Source organism: Stegostoma tigrinum, chromosome 26 (assembly GCF_030684315.1).
Source record: "Stegostoma tigrinum isolate sSteTig4 chromosome 26, sSteTig4.hap1, whole genome shotgun sequence".
NCBI lineage: Eukaryota > Metazoa > Chordata > Chondrichthyes > Orectolobiformes > Stegostomatidae > Stegostoma > Stegostoma tigrinum.
In genome coordinates, this window is record NC_081379.1 from 14,942,683 (window position 1) to 14,961,338 (window position 18,656).

Sequence of the window (18,656 nt, forward strand, 5' to 3'; positions counted from 1 at the left end):
TGCAGTGCGTCTTATAGATAGTACACACTGCTGCTACTGAGCATTGGTGTTGGAGGGGGTGGATGCTTGTGGAGGTAGTGCCAATCAAGCGGGATGCTTTGTCCTGGACAGTCTCAAGCTTCTTGAGTGTTCTTGGGGCTGCACTCATCCAGGCAAGTGGGGAGTATTCCATCACACCACTGATCTGTGCCTCGTAGATGGCGGGCAGGCTTCGAGGAGTCAGGAGGTGAGTTACTTGCTGCAGCGTTCCTAGCTTCTGGCCTGCTCTTGTAGCCACTGTGTTAATGGGCGAGTCCAGCTGAGTTTCTGGTCAACGGTAACCCCCAGGATGTTGATCGTGGGGGATTCAGTGATGGTAACACTGTTGAATGACCAGGATTGGTGATTAGATTCTCTCTTATTGGGGATGGTCATAGTCTGGCATTTGTGTGGCACGAATATCACTTGCCACTTGTCAGCCCGAGCCTGGGTATTGTCTAGATCTTCTTGTATGTGAAGAAGGACTGCTTCACTACCTGAGGAATCACGAAAGATGTTGAACATCATGCAATCATTGGCGAACACCCCCACTTCTGACCTTATGATGGAGGGAAGGTGATGAAACATTGAGCATGAAGCACTGATGATGCAGCTGAAGATGGCTGGGCATGGGACACTACCCTGAGGAACTCCTACAGAGGTGTCCTGGAGCTGAGATGATTGACCTCCCACAACCACAACCATCATCTTCTGTGTCAGCTATGACTCCAACCACTGGACAGTTTGCCCTGATACCCATTGATTCCACTTTTGCTAGGGCTCCTTGGTACCACACTCAGTCACATGCAGCCTTGATACAAGGGCTGTCACTCACCTCACTTCTGGAATTCAGCTCTTTTGCAAACGTTTGAACCAAGGCTGTAATGAGATCAGGAGCCGAGTGGCCCTGGCAGAACCCAAAACGGGCATCAATGAGCATGCACTGTTGATGACACCTTCCATCACTTTACTGATGATCGAGAGTAGACAGATGGGGCAGTAATTGGCCGGGTTGGATTTGTCTTGTTTTGTGTATACAGGACATACTTGAGCAATTTTCCACATTAAAATCGGGTAGATATCAGTGTTGTAACTGTACTGGCTAGGGGAGCAGCAAGTTCTGGAGCACAAGTCTTCAGTACTATTGCTGGAATGATGTTAGGGCCAGAAGCCTTTGCAGTATCCAATGTCTCCAACTGTTCGATATCACGTGGAGTGAACAGACTCGGCTGAAGGCCAGCATCTATAATGCTGGGGCCACTGGAGGCGGCCGAGATGAATCATCCACTCAGCACTTCTGGTTGAAGATTGCTGCAAATGTTTCAGTCTCATCTTTTGCACTGATGTGCTGGGCTCTTCCAGTGAGGATGGGGATATTTATGGAGCCCCCTCCTCCAGTGAGTTGTTTTAATTGTCCTCCACCATTCATGACTGGATGTGGCAAGATTGCAGAGCTTAGGTCTGATCCGTTGGTTGCGAGATCAATTAGCTCTATCAATTTCTGCTTTCGCTGTTAGGCGTGCAAATAGTCTTGTTTGGTCGCTTGACCAGGTTGATAGCTCATCTTCAGTTATGCGTGGTGCTGCTCCTGGCATGTCCTCCTGCACTCTTCATTGAGCCAGGGATCATCTCCTGGCTTGATGGTAATGGTTGAATGGGGGATATGCATGGCCATGAGGTTGCAGATTGTGCTGGAGTACAATTCTGCTGCTAATGATGATGGCCCACAGCACCTCATAGACGCCCAGTCTTGAGTTGTTAGATCTGTGTGAAGTCTGTCCCATTTAGCACGGTGATAGGGCCACACAACACGATGGAGGTTGCTATGAATGTGAAGGCAGAACTTCGTCTCCACAAGGACTGTGCAATGGTCACTGTTAGCGATTCTGTCACGGACAGATGCAACCGCAGCTGGTAAATTAGTAAGGATGAGGTCAAGTATGTTTTTCCCTCCTGATGGTTCCCTCACCAACTGCTGCAGATCCAGTCTGGCAGATATGTCCGTTTAGGATCTGACCAGCATGATTAGTAGTACTGCTACCGTACCACTCTTGGTAGTTTCACTGAAATCCCCCACCCAGAGTACATTTTGTGCCCTTGCCATCCTCTGTGCTTCCTTTAATTGTTGTTCAACATTGAGGAACACTGATTTATCAGCTCAGGGAGGACAGTATGTGGTAATCAGCATGGAAATTCCTTACCCATGTTTAACTCGAAGCCATGAGACTTCATGGGGTCTGGAGTTAATGTTGAGGGCTCTGATAGCAGCACCCGCGCGATTAATAATCACTGTGCCACACCCTCTGCTGAATCTGTCCTGCTGGTGGGACAGGACACATTCAGGGATGGTGGTGGTGGTGCCTGGGACATGGTTTATAAGGTATGATTCTGTGACTATGACTATGTCAGGCTGTTGCTTGACTAGTCTGTGAGACAGCTCTCCCAATTTTGGCACTATCCCCAGATGTTCGTGAGGAGGACTTTGTGTGGTCGACAGGGCTGTTTCTGCTGTTGTCCTTTCAGGTGCCTAGATCAATGCCGGATGATCGGTCCAGTTCCATTTCTTTGAGTCTTTGCAGTGATTGGTACAACTGAGTGGCTTGCTAGGCCATTTCACAGGGCAGTTGAGAGTCAACCGCATTGCCGTGGGCCTGGAGTCACATGTAGGCCAGATCAGGTGAAGGTGGCAGATTTCCTCCCCTGTAGAACATCAGTGGACCAGATGGGTTTTTCCAACAGTTGGCAATGATTTCATGGTGATCAGTTAAGTTCTTAATTCCAGACATTTACTTGAATCCCAATTCCACCATCTGCCATGACGGAATTCAAACCCGGGTCCCCAGAGCATCAGGTGGGTTTCTGGATTAATAGTCTAGCAAAAATACCACTAGGCTATTGCCCACCCTAAACCGATAAACAGAGATTGCTTCAAGTTGTAAGAATGAACGCCAAAAGGGACAACTGCACTTGTCAAATTTTATATTTCAATTAAAATTTGTCAATAGTTGATAGAAACGTCATTGATGTCTATGTAAAAGCTAAGCAATAATGAGCCAATGTAAACCTCTCCATGGACCTAGAAACAGACTACATGCTTAATAATTCTAATTTTCCTAATTATGAGCTTTTAACATGTCATTGTCATCTTCAGAATAAGTTATGGCCATTAAAGAAAAAGTTCCATGCTATGGCTTAATTAAGTGTGAGCAGACTTGGGGTTCATCTTTCAAACTCTTACATTATAAGTTGATTTTATCTTCCATAGGGCCTGAGTGTCACTGATAAGGCCATCCATTTCTGAGTTCACTTCAGAAGGTGATGGTGAGCCACTTTCTTGAACTACTGAAGGTTATTTGGCACTGACACACCAGAGTGTTGTTAGAAAGGAGGTTCCAGGTTTTTAAACTCATTGAAGGATCAACAATATAATTCAAAGTCAGGGCAGTGTCCAGTTTAGAGAGGAGCCTATTCAATGTGGCGATATTTCTATGGATTTTCCAAACTTGTTCTTGTGCGTGTTGAGAGGTCAAAGGTGTGCAAGATGTTGAATTGTTTACTAGCATTTACAGTTCCCCGAGACTACTCTAGATTTGATAAGGTGACAAAGATGGAAGGATTAAAAAGATAACAAGGTGTAGACCTGGATGAACACAGCAGGCCAAGTAGCATCAAAGGAGCAGGAAAGCCGACATTTCGGGTCTAGACCCTTCCTCAGGGTTAAAAAGATTTTGTTTTTGTTAAATCGGTGACAGTTTAGCTAAGGAAATATGTTCCCACTACTGCAAGGATTAAGGAGGGCAGCGCAGGCTAAGATAATTGGCAAAAACAGTAATGGAGGCACAAAATGAGAAACTTTTTACATGGCTAGTAGTAAATGTGCTGTCTGGCAGTCCAATGGAGACAAACTCAGCAAAGGCAATAAAGAGAGAAAATGGAGACGACACTAGGCGAATTGCTCAGAGAATGAGCACAGATACTATGAGCTGAAAGGCTTGGTTTACTGCTACAACAAAACTATGATTTCGTAATTGCAAATGTTTATTTATTTGTCCTGACTATAAAAACAAACTTTTCTGCTCAATTAATCAATGCTAAAATTCCTAAGAATTATCCTTTCCTCTATCACACACCAATATGAAGAACAATGAGTATGGTATATAAAAAAAAATTCATGCAAGAAGCTTAAGCCTGGCAGAAAAAAAATCTACTGGTCTTCACTTTTTTTCCACCCTTGCATGCCAAGCCCTGCCACCAGACTGCATGCAGAGGATGCTATTGGAATAGAAACCTGATGTTTACCTGTACCTTCAATGTCTCCCCCTGCAGGGAGCTGTCACTATCATCATGGTCGTCAGGTTTGATGAGGACTGTGTTACTGAGGAGGTGATTCTGCACTGCCATCAAATAACGGAGACAGGGTGATGCAACCTGTTAGACAATGGGAAAAAAGACAGGACAGAGGGCACACAAAAACATTTTGCATTTGTTATACATAAGTAAAATACTAAAACGGTATGAAAATGGAGACGGCTATATTAACAGTTACCACAGGTCACAAGCTACAGATCAACCCTTTCATAAAACAGCATATCTTAGCTAACAAGGGGGTGCCCATGTATATGCTATCAAATGTTATATTTCATAATTGACTTGTTCAGAGACATTGCTACATTGCTGGAGCAGATGGCAGCTGAACAAAGATCTCCTGGATGAGAGGTAGGTACACTCCCACTGTGCCAAAACAGCCCTCTCTCAACAGTGGCCATCTTCAAATTGTAATCCCAGAAACAACAATAGCAGCTGTGTTACAAAGAATGCGCTTGGGAATTGAAGATATGCACACACAGATCTAACGAAGACACAGACAACAGATATTTCAATTCCAGAGAAATATAATCAGAATTGCCTCCCAAAGCCCTCTGAATCTGTTGTTAGGATAGGCACACCAAAACCTTTCTGAAATCAAAGTCATCAACATAGAGGCACTTAGTTACTGTCAGGTTGCTGCATTGACTGATAAGCCAAAACAAGGTCTCTGCTCAGAGCTTTGTCATGGCAAGTGGTTAGGAAGGCAGAGAAAACACTTCAAGGAGTTACATCGAAGTGTCCCTGGATAAAACAACAATCCCATAGACTTACAGGCATGTATTTCCAAAATTGGAGAAGCACCATTCAAAAGTACCAACCATTTTGAGCATCTCAGAGATGAAAACAAAACACAAATACCGGATGGAATGTGATTTAAAAAAAAAGCTGAATATCCTAACCACCTGCCTCTTCAACAGCACCTGCCTCAGGTGTGGCAGTGAGGGCAGATCTAATACTGGACTTTTCAGGCACCTGAGGACCCACAACTCGAGAGTGAAGAATGTCATCCTTGGTCTTGAGACTGCTCAAGAACAGATATTCAAAGAAATCAATAAATGTAATGAACTGTTTGCATTAAGTGCAAGAGATAAAGAATTGGACATTTTTAACTGCTTTCATTAAAATGTACCTTATATATTAAGTTATTCAATGAAGTGTGCCACGTTCACTTAAAATGAATTACTGATGGGATTTTTTACCCCCATTTTTAATATGGTGACCGCCCACATTGATGGCAGCATTTGTATCAAGCCCTGGCTTTGGAAATATTTATGTAAGTTTCAAAGGTAGACTTATACAGCACAATCTGCAGTATTTTTGACACAAGATTCAACTTGTGATTTCAAACCCTATCAATCTTACCACAAAAGCTTACAAGTGTATGATTGCAAGTTTGAATTGAGGAATTGAAGATGTCTAATTCTGTCCTCATGTGATTTTGTATGGCAGCTGAACAAAGATCTCCTGGATGAGAGGAAGGTACACTCCCACTGTGCCAAAAGATAAGATTCTATGGCAGATGCGTGCAGGAATTTGTAACCAGCGGTATGTTAATGGTTTTGTTAAGCATCCCTAGTATAAAAAAAACTGTTCAGCTTATTGGCATCACCAAGAAGGCATTTGCAGTGCAGTGGCATTGGACAATTCACATATGACCTCATTTTGATCATTATAAGCAAAAATCAAATGTGATATTACTTGTTCCATCTTTGTCCCATACGTAAAAAGGCTTGCTTTGCTTTTTTTTGATATCTTAGCGTCAAACAGTCGCAGGTTGCATGGCTTACACACTTTGTCACATCTAGAGCTGCAACATCCGTGAAATCTAACAGTAGAATATAACAGCCATTGCAGTGTTTAAGGTAGCCTCATAAAACTAACATCACTCCCTTAGTACACTGACATGACCACCCAAGCCAGGAGAATGCAATATTCACATTTTCTTTTCACTGTCACAATTATCTCCACACAAAGCTTTTGTTTTCTACTCGACAACAGGGTAGAATAGAAAAGCCACAGAAATGAGCAAAAATGTTATGCCAGTGTTCTGCTGTTCAGCAATGGTACAACTGCACTTAAGTGACAGCCCTTTGCATGTTAGATCATCTAACCAGAGAAGGCAAAATACAACACATTAAGCTAACAGCTTCATAAAAGGAGATCGTAACAACTGTCGATGCTGGAGTCAGAGATAACATAAGTGTGGAGCTGGAGAAACACAGCAGGCTAGGCAGCATCAGAGGAGTCGGAAAGTTGACATTTCGGGTCAGAGCCCTTTTTCTCAAGAAGGGTTCTGATCCGAAACATCAACTTTCCTGCTCGTCTGATGGTGCCTGGTCTGCTGTGTTCCTCCACTCCACACCATGTTATCTCAGCTTCATAAAAGGATATTGGCTAATACTGTCTCAGTATTACTATGTTAACTGTTCACTGTACAATCAAATAGCTAGGAGACACATTAATGCTGTTTTATGTTTAATCACTCACTGGCACTGTAGCAAGAAGCCTGAGAAATTCTTCTTTAGAAACTGTTTGGCACTTTGTGATGAGAATGCAGGAATCCTGTACCACAATCTTCAGGATATAGTGCAGTAGTTCATCATTTAGCCTGAGGCAAGCAGGAACCAGGAAGGAAATGAGACAGATAAACCATAACATTAATGCACTGGGTACATTGAAGGTGTGACCTACAAATTCCTTTGTTCAAACCTACCAAAATCCTGATGTTAGCTCAACAAAGGTGGCTCCAATATTATTTGAATGCTTTAATGGTCACTCTTCCACTTAGGATATTAGTGTTGAACATTAGAGCATGATAAGACCTCAGCTGCTAGGCACCACACTCAAAGATAAACACTGACTTACTGTAATTCTGAACAAAGCTTGTCAAACACAGGCAAAGGCTAACAAAATTAAAATTGGGATGAACATCAAAACCTGCAACCCATATACTCACTAGACACAGATACAAAACAATATTGTTTCCTTTTAAGGTACAGCTATTAAGCAGTTGGAAGACTACAAGTTATCTAATAAAAACGGGATGCATTGAGGCCATCATGTCATTTAATGTAATGCTGTCAAGTGGTTATTATAAAATCTAACACTTATTAATCAATTCAGCATAGTTTATTATTTAAAAAGAACTACCAGTGAGAGAATCAGAAGAGGAATTATTGTTGCTATGCTAAAAATATTTGTTGCAACAGTTACCGTGGAGGATTTTCTCCAAGTAACATTCATCTTCAGCTCTTTTAAAATCTCCTGACTGTAAAAGGCATGATTCATTTTTACTTCATGCCTCAGAGTCAATCATTTTAAACAGAATTAGTGTTTGGGCTTCATTGTAGGGAATAATGGTCTAGCATGTGGAAGACTTGCACTTTTTGTGTACGTTGGCATCTCACACCCTTAGCATGTAGAAATGTTGGCTTCAAAGAGTAAAGAATGCTTCCTGTAGTGGGTGAGTCCAGAATCAAGTGGCAGTGTTTTATGACTGGGGGTTGCACTTTTAGAACAGAGGTAAGCAATCCTCCCTGGCAGAGCATTTACACACGTGGGAACATTCCCTTAGAAGGTAGTGGAGATGGGGTTATTGACTTTTTTTTTTGAGGTGGAGGTAGATAGATTCTTGTTAGGCAAGGGAATGAAAGGTTAGGTAGATGGGAACATGGAGTCAAAATACAAACAGACCAGCCATGATCTCATTGAATGGTGGAGTACATGCAAGGGGACAAATGATCCACCTCTGCTCTAATTAGCATGTTATCGTTATATACTTGCATACACTGTGTGGAGCCATGGATTGAGTTGGAAGACATAGATAGCTGGCCAGTCATGATTCTAACAAATTCTGAATGTATTCTGAAGCCCATGTGGACTTGTTGAGCTGATTAGCTTACTTCTGCACCCGTGTCTTACGGTCTTACTGGAGATAACTGATTTTTTAAAAAAATCAGTTAGGTGTGGATTACAGGGATAAGCCTGGAAAATGGAGTTGAAGATCAGCCATGATCTCACCGAATGGTGCAAAAGACTCAATGGCCAAATAGCCAAATTCTGCTATGTCTTACAGTGTATCCAAGTATTTTAATGGTATTAGCACACCAGGCACAAGTGGTGGAGGCTGGTACACTTACAACATTTAAAAGGCTTCTGAATGGGTACATGAATAGGAAGTGGTGAGAGAGATATAGGCCAAACGCTGGCAAATAGGATTAGATTAATTTAGAATATCGAGGCGGCTGGACAATTTGGACCAAAAGGTTGTGTTTGGTGCTGTGCGTCTCTACAATCTGAATGCTTAACTCAATACTTTTTAAAACCTAATTTGAAATCTCACTGATAATGGGAACTGCAGATGCTGGAGAATCCAAGATAATAAAGTGTGAAGCTGGATGAACACACAAGGCTAAGCAGCATCTCAGGAGCACAAAAGCTGACATTTCGGGCCTAGACCCTTCATCAGAGAGGGGGATGGGGTGAGGGAACTGGAATAAATAGGGAGAGAGGGGGAGGCAGACTGAAGATGGAGAGTAAAGAAGATAGGTGGAGAGAAGAGCATAGTGGGGGAGGTAGGGAGGGGATAGATCAGTCCAGGGAAGACGGACAGGTCAAGGAGGTGGGATGAGGTTAGTAGGTAGGAGATGGAGGTGCGGCTTGGGGTGGGAGGAAGGGATGGGAGAGAGGAAGAGCAGGTTAGGGAGGCAGAGACAGGTTGGACTGGTTTTGGGATGCAGTGGGTGGAGGGGAAGAGCTGGGCTGGCCGTGTGGTGCAGTGGGGGGAAGGGACAAACTGGGCTGGTTTTGGGATGAGGTGGGGGAAGGGGAGATTTTGAAGCTGGTGAAGTCCACATTGATACTATTGGGCTGCAGGGTTCCCAAACGGAATATGAGTTGCTGTTCCTGCAACTTTCAGGTGGCATCATTGTGGCACTGCAGGAGGCCCATGATGGACATGTCATCTAAAGAATGGGAGGCGGAGTGGAAATGGTTCGTGACTGGGAGGTGCAGTTGTTTATTGCGAACCGAGCGGAGGTGTTCTGCAAAGCGGTCCCCAAGCCTCCGCTTGGTTTCCCCAATGTAGAGGTAGCCACACAATGGATACACTATACCACACTGGCAGATGAACCTCTGCTTAATATGGAAAGTCATCCTGGGGCCTGGGATAGGGGTGAGAGAGGAGGTGTGGGGGCTAATGTAGCATTTCCTGCGGTTTCAGGGGAAGGTACCGGGTGTGGTGGGGTTGGAGGGCAGTGTGGAGCGAACAAGGGAGTCACGCAGAGTCATCTCTCTGTAAAGCAGACAAGGGTGGGAATGGAAAAATGTCTTGGGCGGTGGAGTCAGATTGTAGATGGCGGAAGTGTCGGAGGATGATGCGTTGTATCCGGAGGTTGGTGGGGTGGTGTGAGAGAACGAGGGGGATCTTCTTTGGGCGGTTGTTCCTCCCACTTCCTACAGACAAAGGGGGTGACCATGGACACCCGCATGGGCCCCAGCTATGCCTGCCTCTTTGTAGGTTACGTGAAACAGTCCCTCTTCCGCACCTACACAGGCCCCAAACACCACCTCTTCCTCCGTTACATTGATGACTGTATCGGTGCCGCCTCTTGCTCCCCAGAGGAGCTCGAACAGCTCATCCACTTCACCAACAGCTTCCACCCCACCTTCAGTTCACCTGGGCCATCTCCAGCACATCCCTCACCTTCCTGGACCCCTCAGTCCCCATCTTAGGCAACCAGCTTGTAACTGATGTCCATTTCAAGCCAACCGACTCCCACATCTACCTAGAATACACCTCCTCCCACCCACACTCCTGCAAAAATTCCATCCCCTATTCCCAATTCCTCCGCCGCATCTGCTCCCACGATGAGACATTCCACTCCTGCACATCCCACATGTCCAAGTTCTTCAAGGACCGCAACGTTGCCTCCCCACAGTGGTCGAGAGCAGCCTTGACCGCGTCTCCCGTATTTCCCGCAACACATCCCTCACACCCCGCCCCCGCCACAACAGACCAAAGAGGATCCCCCTCGTTCTCACACAGCACCCCACCAACCTCCGGATACAACGCATCATGCTCCGACACTTCCGCCATCTACAATCCGACCCCACCACCCAAGACATTTTTCCATTCCCACCCTTGTCTGCTTTACAGAGAGACGACTCTCTGCGTGACTCCCTTGTTCGCTCCACACTGCCCTCCAACCCCACCACACCCGGCACCTTCCCCTGCAACCGCAGGAAATGCTACATTAGCCCCCACACCACCTCCTTCACCCCCATCCCAGGCCCCAAGATGACTTTCCATATTAAGCAGAGGTTCACCTGCACATCTGCCAACGTGGTATACTGCATCCACTGTACCCGGTGTGGCTTCCTCTACATTTGGGATACCAAGTGGAGGTTTGGGGACCACTTTGCAGAACACCTCCACACGATTCGCAATAAACAACTGCACCTCCCAGTCGCAAACCATTTCCACTCCCCCTCCCATTCTTTACATGACATGTCCATCATGGGCCTCCTGCAGTGCCACAATGATGCCACCCGAAGGTTGCAGGAACAGCAACTCATATTCCGTTTGGGAACCCTGCAGCCATATGGTATCAATGTGGACTTCACCAGCTTCAAAATCTCCCCTTCCCCCACTGCATCCCAAGACCAGCCCAGTTCGTCCCCTCCACCCACTGCATCACACAACCAGTCCAACCTGTCTCTGCCTCCCTAACCTGTTCTTCCTCTCACCCATCCCTTCCTCCCACCCCAAGCCACACCTCCATTTCCTAACTACTAACCTCACTCCACCTCCTTGACCTGTCCGTCTTCCCTGGACTGACCTATCCCCCTCCCTACCTCCTCACCTATACTCTCCTCTCCACCTATCTTCTTTTCTCTCCATCTTCGGTCCGCCTCCCCCTCTCTCCCTATTTATTCCAGAACCCTCACCCCATCCCCCTCTCTGAAGGAGGGTCTCGGCCCGAAATGTCAGCTTTTGTGCTCCTGAAATGCTGCTTGGCCTGCTGTGTTCATCTAGCTTCACACTTTATTATCTTGAAATCTCACTCTTCCCTTCTGCTCCTTGCGATCACTCAAGTATGCAGCCCCTCATAGCCAGCACTGTGGGAAAATTTGAACTATGGAATCCTCTGGTGAAGTTTTCAGCATAATACTCGAAATAAAGACATTAGTCCTTTGAGTTCCAAGTATCAATATTCTACCTATTTCGAAGACAAAGAGCACCTACTTTTCTGCTACAAATTCTGAAGGACGTGCAAGAGAAGGTTGTGAGACAATTCTAACAAATTTTTGCATTGGTAATTCTTGAAGTTGTATATTCTGAAATCTAGTTGAGGACTACCTCACTGCATCTGTCAATGTTGATCATAAGGCAAAGCACTGCTATATCCAAAATTGAAGTAAAACTCTTAATTGTGCCTGTTACATTCTAAATCCCTAGGCTATATCAGTCAGTTTACCCAAATATTTTCTTTAGTGTGAAGAATGCCAGCATACAAATATAGCTGAACCATGTACCTGTAGTGATCATCGTCTTCACTCCCAAATCGATTGTTCTGTAGCTGTTCAGCCAGATTAACCAAGATAATATCGCGCAACTGGCAAAGACCACTGTTTCTCTGACCTGCAACAAAGAACTGTCTAAGATCAACCACTTCGAACAAAGAAAAAATTTAAATAAGCCTCAGGCCACCAAATTTGAGTTTTATCAGAAGGTAGTGGCCTATGCATCAAGAAACATAAAAATCAGTGCTATCCCTCTATTTGCATCTGTGCTGTGATATGCTGATATGAATTATAGGAGGAAATTATTTCTTCTCTCCCTCTCATCAATTTCCTTCATTGAAGCAAATTCTCACTTCAATAATATGGCAATGTCCCAAGCAGTACAACTCATGATCATTTATGAGACTCTTCAATCAACTGTCTACAAGTGCAACATAGAATTAGTTTAAAACTGATAATCAATGATAAAAGGATGACAAAACACCCAATTAAGTTGTGCCAAAGTAAGGGGATTTTTTTTTTCTTGTTCTGTTTGCCTTCGCTAGAAATAACAGTCTTACTTCAGAGATTTTCATCCTTGTCAGAGCTAAACTTTAACTCTGGTACCAGAAGTGAAAAGTCTATACTTGAATCAGTGAGCCAGCGTGCCCCACTCTAAGTGCACAGGATGCATAATACAACTACGCAGAAACTTTCATTTAATCAATTTATGCTCATTGCTTGCTTATCAGCCAATCCAACACTTTACATACCTTCAATGTAAAACAAAACTTCACAGTGGTTCAGAGGGTGAAAAAAAGCCACCTTAAAAAAAAGTAGCAGCGATCTGGGTAGCCAGACTTTCACACAGTTACCTTCCCGATATCAACACATTTTTGCAGAAGTCACCAGGTAGCCACCACTCTTGCCATACAGCATGTTAAGAGAAATCATTTATCCTGAGCTGTTCTAGCAGCTGAGGCAAACTATCAGTGAGCCATTAACTACTTAAAAGAAGAGACCAGGGAACTATATTGCTTTTGGTCCATTCATGGGAGCATGGTGCATTTCAAAGGGAGATGGAACAATGGGAACACAAGGGCTAGAAAAACTTAAAACACCTATATCAAGATACAAATTAATATTATGAAAAATGCTGTACGTGCCTCACTCTGAACAATCTAAACGTACACCTGGTAAATACTTCACAAAAAGCTAATCACTTACCTTCTGTTAACACTAATTTCAGTAGATTGTTCAGTTCTTGCTCTCCAAGATACAGTGTATGAAGTCCTGAGCTACAGGTAAAGAAAAGCAGACATTTGGCGTTAGCTGTAGTTTAAAAATGTCATTCTCAACCACAAATCAGGAGGGTCTTGGGTTCAGATTGTTGAACAAATAACCTGAGCCAATACTCTAATGCAGTACTGACAGAACACAGCATTGCCAGAGGTGAAGTCTTTTCAGTGAGACTTTGACCTGAGACTTCTATTCTCTCAGCTCCATGGCACTATTTATTTCCCTTTAAAAGGGGATTTGGTGGCCTGATCAATACATACACCTTAAGCGTCATGCAAACCAAGTGCACATTTCTGCTCGTGGGATTTGACACAAATTGGCAATGTTTTGTACACTGTAGTGATAATACTTCACAAGCTCCACACTGCCCTCCAACCCCACCACACCTGGCACCTTCCCCTGCAACCACAGGAAATGCTACACCTGCCCCCACACCTCCTCCCTCACCCCTATCCCAGGCCCCAAGATGACTTTCCACATTAAGCAGAGGTTCACCTGCACATCTGCTAATGTGGTATACTGCATCCACTGTACCCGGTGTGGCTTCCTCTACACTGGGGATACCAAGCGGAGGCTTGGGGACCGCTTTGCAGAACACTTCCGCTCGGTTCGCAATAAACAACTGCACCTCCCAGTCGCAAACCATTTCCACTCCCCCTCCCATTCTTTACATGACATGTCCATCATGGGCCTCCTGCACTGCCACAATGATGCCACCCGAAGGTTGCAGGAACAGCAACTCATTCCGCTTGGGAACCCTGCAGCCCAATGGTATCGATGTGGACTTCACCAGCTTCAAAATCTCCCCTTCCCCCACCTCATCCCAAAACCAGCCCAGTTCGTACCCTCCCCCACTGCACCAACCAGCCCAGCTCTTCCCCTCCACCCACTGCATCCCAAAACCAGTCCAACCTGTCTCTGCCTCCCTAACCTGTTCTTCCTCTCACTCATCCCTTCCTCCCACCCCAAGCCGCACCTCCATCTCCTACCTACTAACCTCATCCCACCTCCTTGAGGTGTCCGTCTTCCCTGGACTGACCTATCCCCTTCCTACCTCCCCACCTATACTCTCCTCTCCACCTATTTTCTTTTCTCTCCATCTTCGGTCCGCCTCCCCCTCTCTCCCTATTTATTCCAGAACCCTCACCCCATCCCCCTCTCTGATGAAGGGTCTAGGCCCGAAATGTCAGCTTTTGTGCTCCTGAGATGCTGCTGGGCCTGCTGTGTTCATCCAGCCTCACATTTTATTATCTTGGATTCTCCAGCATCTCTAGTTCCCATTATCACATCACAAGATTTGTTAAGCACTTGGGATATCAAAAGGTAATAATACTAGTCTTCCTTTTCAGTAGTGAGGCAACATTTTTTTTTTAAATTGTAAGATACCTCACTCTTAAAAATCAATGCTATTGAATTCAATGGCCTCTTTCACCAAATTTCCTTTTGTTCTGAGTAGCAAGATAACATTAAAATTCCTTACATTCGTAGTGCTGTCACAGCTAATGAGCAGAGTCATGTGACAGATGACAGAGATGGGTCTCCCTGTGGTGACTGAAGAGGCACTGAGTGGGGATTAAAATAGAAATGGAGACGGGCGAAAAGGAACTCGTGCTGGGCAGGTGTTGATTTCCAACAGGCAATCACAAAAATTAGCCCAAAAACGTGGAAACAAGGCATTCCCCTGTGGTTGTAATAAATCCAGCAAGCAAATATAAAAAAAAAATTAATGGAAAAGGTGTGCAGAATATATTACAATTAAAAAAAGCAACATTGAGTACAAATATAAAGTTCTTAAGTATTGACATCAGATGGGTTGAGAAGGCAATTACAGTAAAAGCAATGTAGCCAATGTATTATCTTTTATTCCAAGTCATTGTGAAAGCTCATGGCTCGAACAAAGTTCTTAAGCTTTACTGCCTAAACAATTCATTACAAAACTAGAACCACAACAAGAATGGTCATAAAAGTCATTGGGCCAACATCACTAAAAGGACAATTTCCAATTCTGGCCCTCCCAGCTCAGGAAAAATATCATCACCGCTCAGGAGATTAAAAAAACAGATTATCAATTGCCAGAAGTTTGTTTACCCATGAGGATAGATTAATACCTTGAATTTTTATTTTCAGGTGAGATATTTCGAAGGTCTGATCCAAGATATGTTCAGCAAGCAGCTAAATGGTGAGGTGGTTTCAGGTGGCGTCAAGATACCAGTCACTGCACAAACCTAAGAAGTAGGTTCATTGCCTGCACCTTTCCCCATATCTGAGGGGCAAAATGATCTATGAAACAGAACTCAGGAAGTGGTCATGAAGACTTAGAGCTACAAGATATCTTTAGATGGATTGCTGGAAAATGAAGTGATCATAACAAGATCATAACAGCGTTCCAAATAATTCCTGGATAACTTACGAATCTGGGATTCTTTGGCATAGCCTGATCTCAAATGGTGGGTTAGAGAGTAGATTTTGCCAGAACAAGGCTCAAGTTGACCACAAGTCTCTATTCTACTGCTCTTTTCAGCAGGCGGGCAGAAATAATAACTGCTTTAATAGGGATAAAATCAGCCAAATGGTAGGCACAGAAAGTACTAGTCTGAAGGCTTTTGTAGTCCTAAACACAAACGGCATTCTAATTTTAGACAATGTCAATAACACTCATGATGAGGTATGCAGCTACATTGTAACAATTTAATGATGTACTATGATCAAAGCACGTAAAAGATGCATTTGTTTATGCGAAGATACAAAATGATTACAAGATCAGATCTCTTAAAAAAAACTGGCATTAAAATTCTTAACTCCATATTGCTCAACTGGTTATGATGCAAAACTACACTGTTCAATTTGATCTTAAGTTTGAACTCTAGTTATGCAGATGAGGCACAAATTGGAGCACTACAATTACTACAGCGCTGCTGGTCAGGGGAGAAACAAAACTAGGTAGGACTCCCACTTCAGTGGAACACAACTCAGGAAAACTATTTAGCTCTTCAAGCCTGCGCTGCCATTCCATAAGGTTATACATGATCTGATTGTGGTTTCAATCCCACGTTCTAATTTCTCCCCCCCAAAAAAATCTCTCTGGTATCCACATTCTACAAGATCCCCAGATGACTTGACAACATTTCAGTTGGTCTTACGAAGGCCAGTGGTGTAAACGGCTGAAACTTTGATAGAATGTGTTTTTATCCCAGCAATGAGTTACTTGAATCTTCTCTGAACTGCTTCTAAAGCAATTATAACCTTTCTACAATTTTTGGTGATTTGCATACTAGGATGTACAGATCCCTCTCCATTTATGTAACATACTACATTTCCACTCTTCCTGCTAAAGCAGACAAAGTTTCATCCTTTCCATCTAGTCCAACTAGCAAACCTCTGCCCACTATCTATATGCCTTTGCAGGCACTCTGCCTCGTTACATACTTCCCTACCATCCTAGTGTTATTGGCAAATTTAGCTAGCATATAATTGGTCCCTTCATGCAAATTACTAATTATAGATAGCTGTCTCGTGAACTGTTTGGACCCTATGCAAATCCTGTTTTTAAAAAAATTAACCTATTTTTCTCAACTTGTTCAGAGATGTTATGACATACCTCTGGAGCAGGTCGAACTGGAACCCAGGCCTCTTGGCTCAGAGATAGGGTCATGATCTTAGAATCACAAGAGGGCCCTCTTGTAAATGTATATTGAGAAGGCATAAATTTGGATTCAGCTGCAATGTTATCAAGATAAATTTTGGCTTCAATACCTTGCTGTGATTTCATTAATCAAAAAACTGCTTTTACTGCATGTCAGCCTTTCTCCCCCAACAGGGCTTCATTACAAAAATCAATTTTATACAATTACCATTCTCCAATGGTGACAAGACACGGAATCACTGGAATTTAAAGGGCCAAGAAAGGCCATTTGATTGCTGCACAACCTGTTCCTTTGAAATATGCCTCTCATAGCCCTCAACGATTTCACATGGAAACAAATGACAACGCTCAACTAACAGCATTTTATAGAATGCTTCTCCCAGAACAGTCCACAACAAAAAGGTCACTGAAAGCCTTTAGCGATATCCCACGAACATTAATTGATGGTTTCCTATTGAGCAAAAAAAAAAACTGTTGAACAGCTCAAAGGGCCAAATTTCACAAAACTATAATAAAACTTCCCTAATAGATAAATTAGTGCTCGAAATATCAAGATGCAGTCAGATTAAAACAGCACAGAGTGAGAGCTCTCCTTCCTAGCAGGCCAAGAGTAGCAGGTTCATGGGAATATCATGGACCTCTAAGACCTTCTCCTAGCCCATGCATCTTTATTTGAAGATATGTTTTGTTCCTTTATCATGCTTGGATTGATATCCCAACAGCATTGCTGGAATATCGCCACACGCTGACTGTAAAAGTTCACTAAAAATAGAAAAGTGACACCTGGTGGTTGAAGTGGAGGGAAACTGCAGCTTATTTGTAATGCAACAAGTCTAGTAATCCAAAGACCAAGGCTAATACTGAGGACATGAATTTAAAACCACCAGGAAAGCAGGTGAAATTTAAAGTTAAGTAACAAATAATATGGAATTCAAAACTTGTCTCAGTAATGGTGACCATGAAACTCAGTTACTTTAAAGGTCCACCTTGTCACTACTGTACTTTCGGGTAGGAAATCTTCCATTCTTGCCTGATCAAAAGCCTCTTCAATGTAGTTGACTCGTAACTGGGCTCTAAAACTGCCTATTATGCCATTCCATTCACTGGCAATTTGGAATGGACAACAAATGCTCAGGTTGCCCATATCCCATGAAAAAAGTAATGATTTTCTCTTATTGGGTCAGTAGAAAATAACAGAGGGGAAATAAATTTAAAAAAAAAATCAATTTATTGGTTTACGGCAAAGAATCAAAGCACTTAACTGGTTTGCTGTTCATTTAACCATCAGTTTTTCCTGAACTATACTTTTTTTTTTAAATTGCTCTGATTGCTCTCATTAAGACAAACTCCCACATTTGGAATTGTGTTTTCAGTACTAACAGGCGACACATTTGGAAGGTCAAGTGCAGGTGGAAATTATACAGTGAACGGCAGAACCCTTAGAAGTATTGAAATGCAGAGGGATCTGGATGTGGAGGTCCACCGATCAATGAAGATGTAAATAAAGTCGTAATAAAGGCCTTTGGTATGCCTGCTTTCATTGGAAGGGGCATTCAGTATAAAGAACAGACAAGTTATGCTGGATAATAAAGTGTGAAGCTGGATGAACACAGCAGGCCAAGCAGCATCTCAGGAGCACAAAAGCTGACGTTTCGGGCCTAGACCCTTCATCAGAGAGGTGAGGGTTCTGGAATAAATAGGGAGAGAGGGGGAGGCGGACCGAAGATAGAGAGAAAAGAAGATAGGTGCAGAGGAGAGTATAGGTGGGGAGGTAGGGAGGGGATAGGTCAGTCCAGGGAAGACGGACACCTTAAGAAGGTGGGAT

The 18,656-nt window shown here is 43.6% G+C and overlaps 1 protein-coding gene across 6 annotated transcripts in view; it reads right to left on the reverse strand.

The window, feature by feature from the left end:
- LOC125464301 (probable E3 ubiquitin-protein ligase HECTD4) overlaps window positions 1–18,656 on the reverse strand; it is a 284,911-nt gene that overhangs the window by 139,797 nt on the left and 126,458 nt on the right. For 5 of the 6 annotated variants that reach the window (XM_059654987.1, XM_059654990.1, XM_059654989.1 and 2 more), the window contains 4 exons: window positions 13,117–13,187; window positions 11,923–12,028; window positions 6,874–6,994; window positions 4,318–4,446 (listed from right to left, as the gene is read on the reverse strand). In XM_059654987.1, coding sequence (XP_059510970.1) covers window positions 4,318–4,446; window positions 6,874–6,994; window positions 11,923–12,028; window positions 13,117–13,187 — 427 coding nt within the window. The remainder of the gene's footprint in view (window positions 1–4,317; window positions 4,447–6,873; window positions 6,995–11,922; window positions 12,029–13,116; window positions 13,188–18,656) is intronic. The other variant, XM_059654988.1, reaches the window with a different exon arrangement.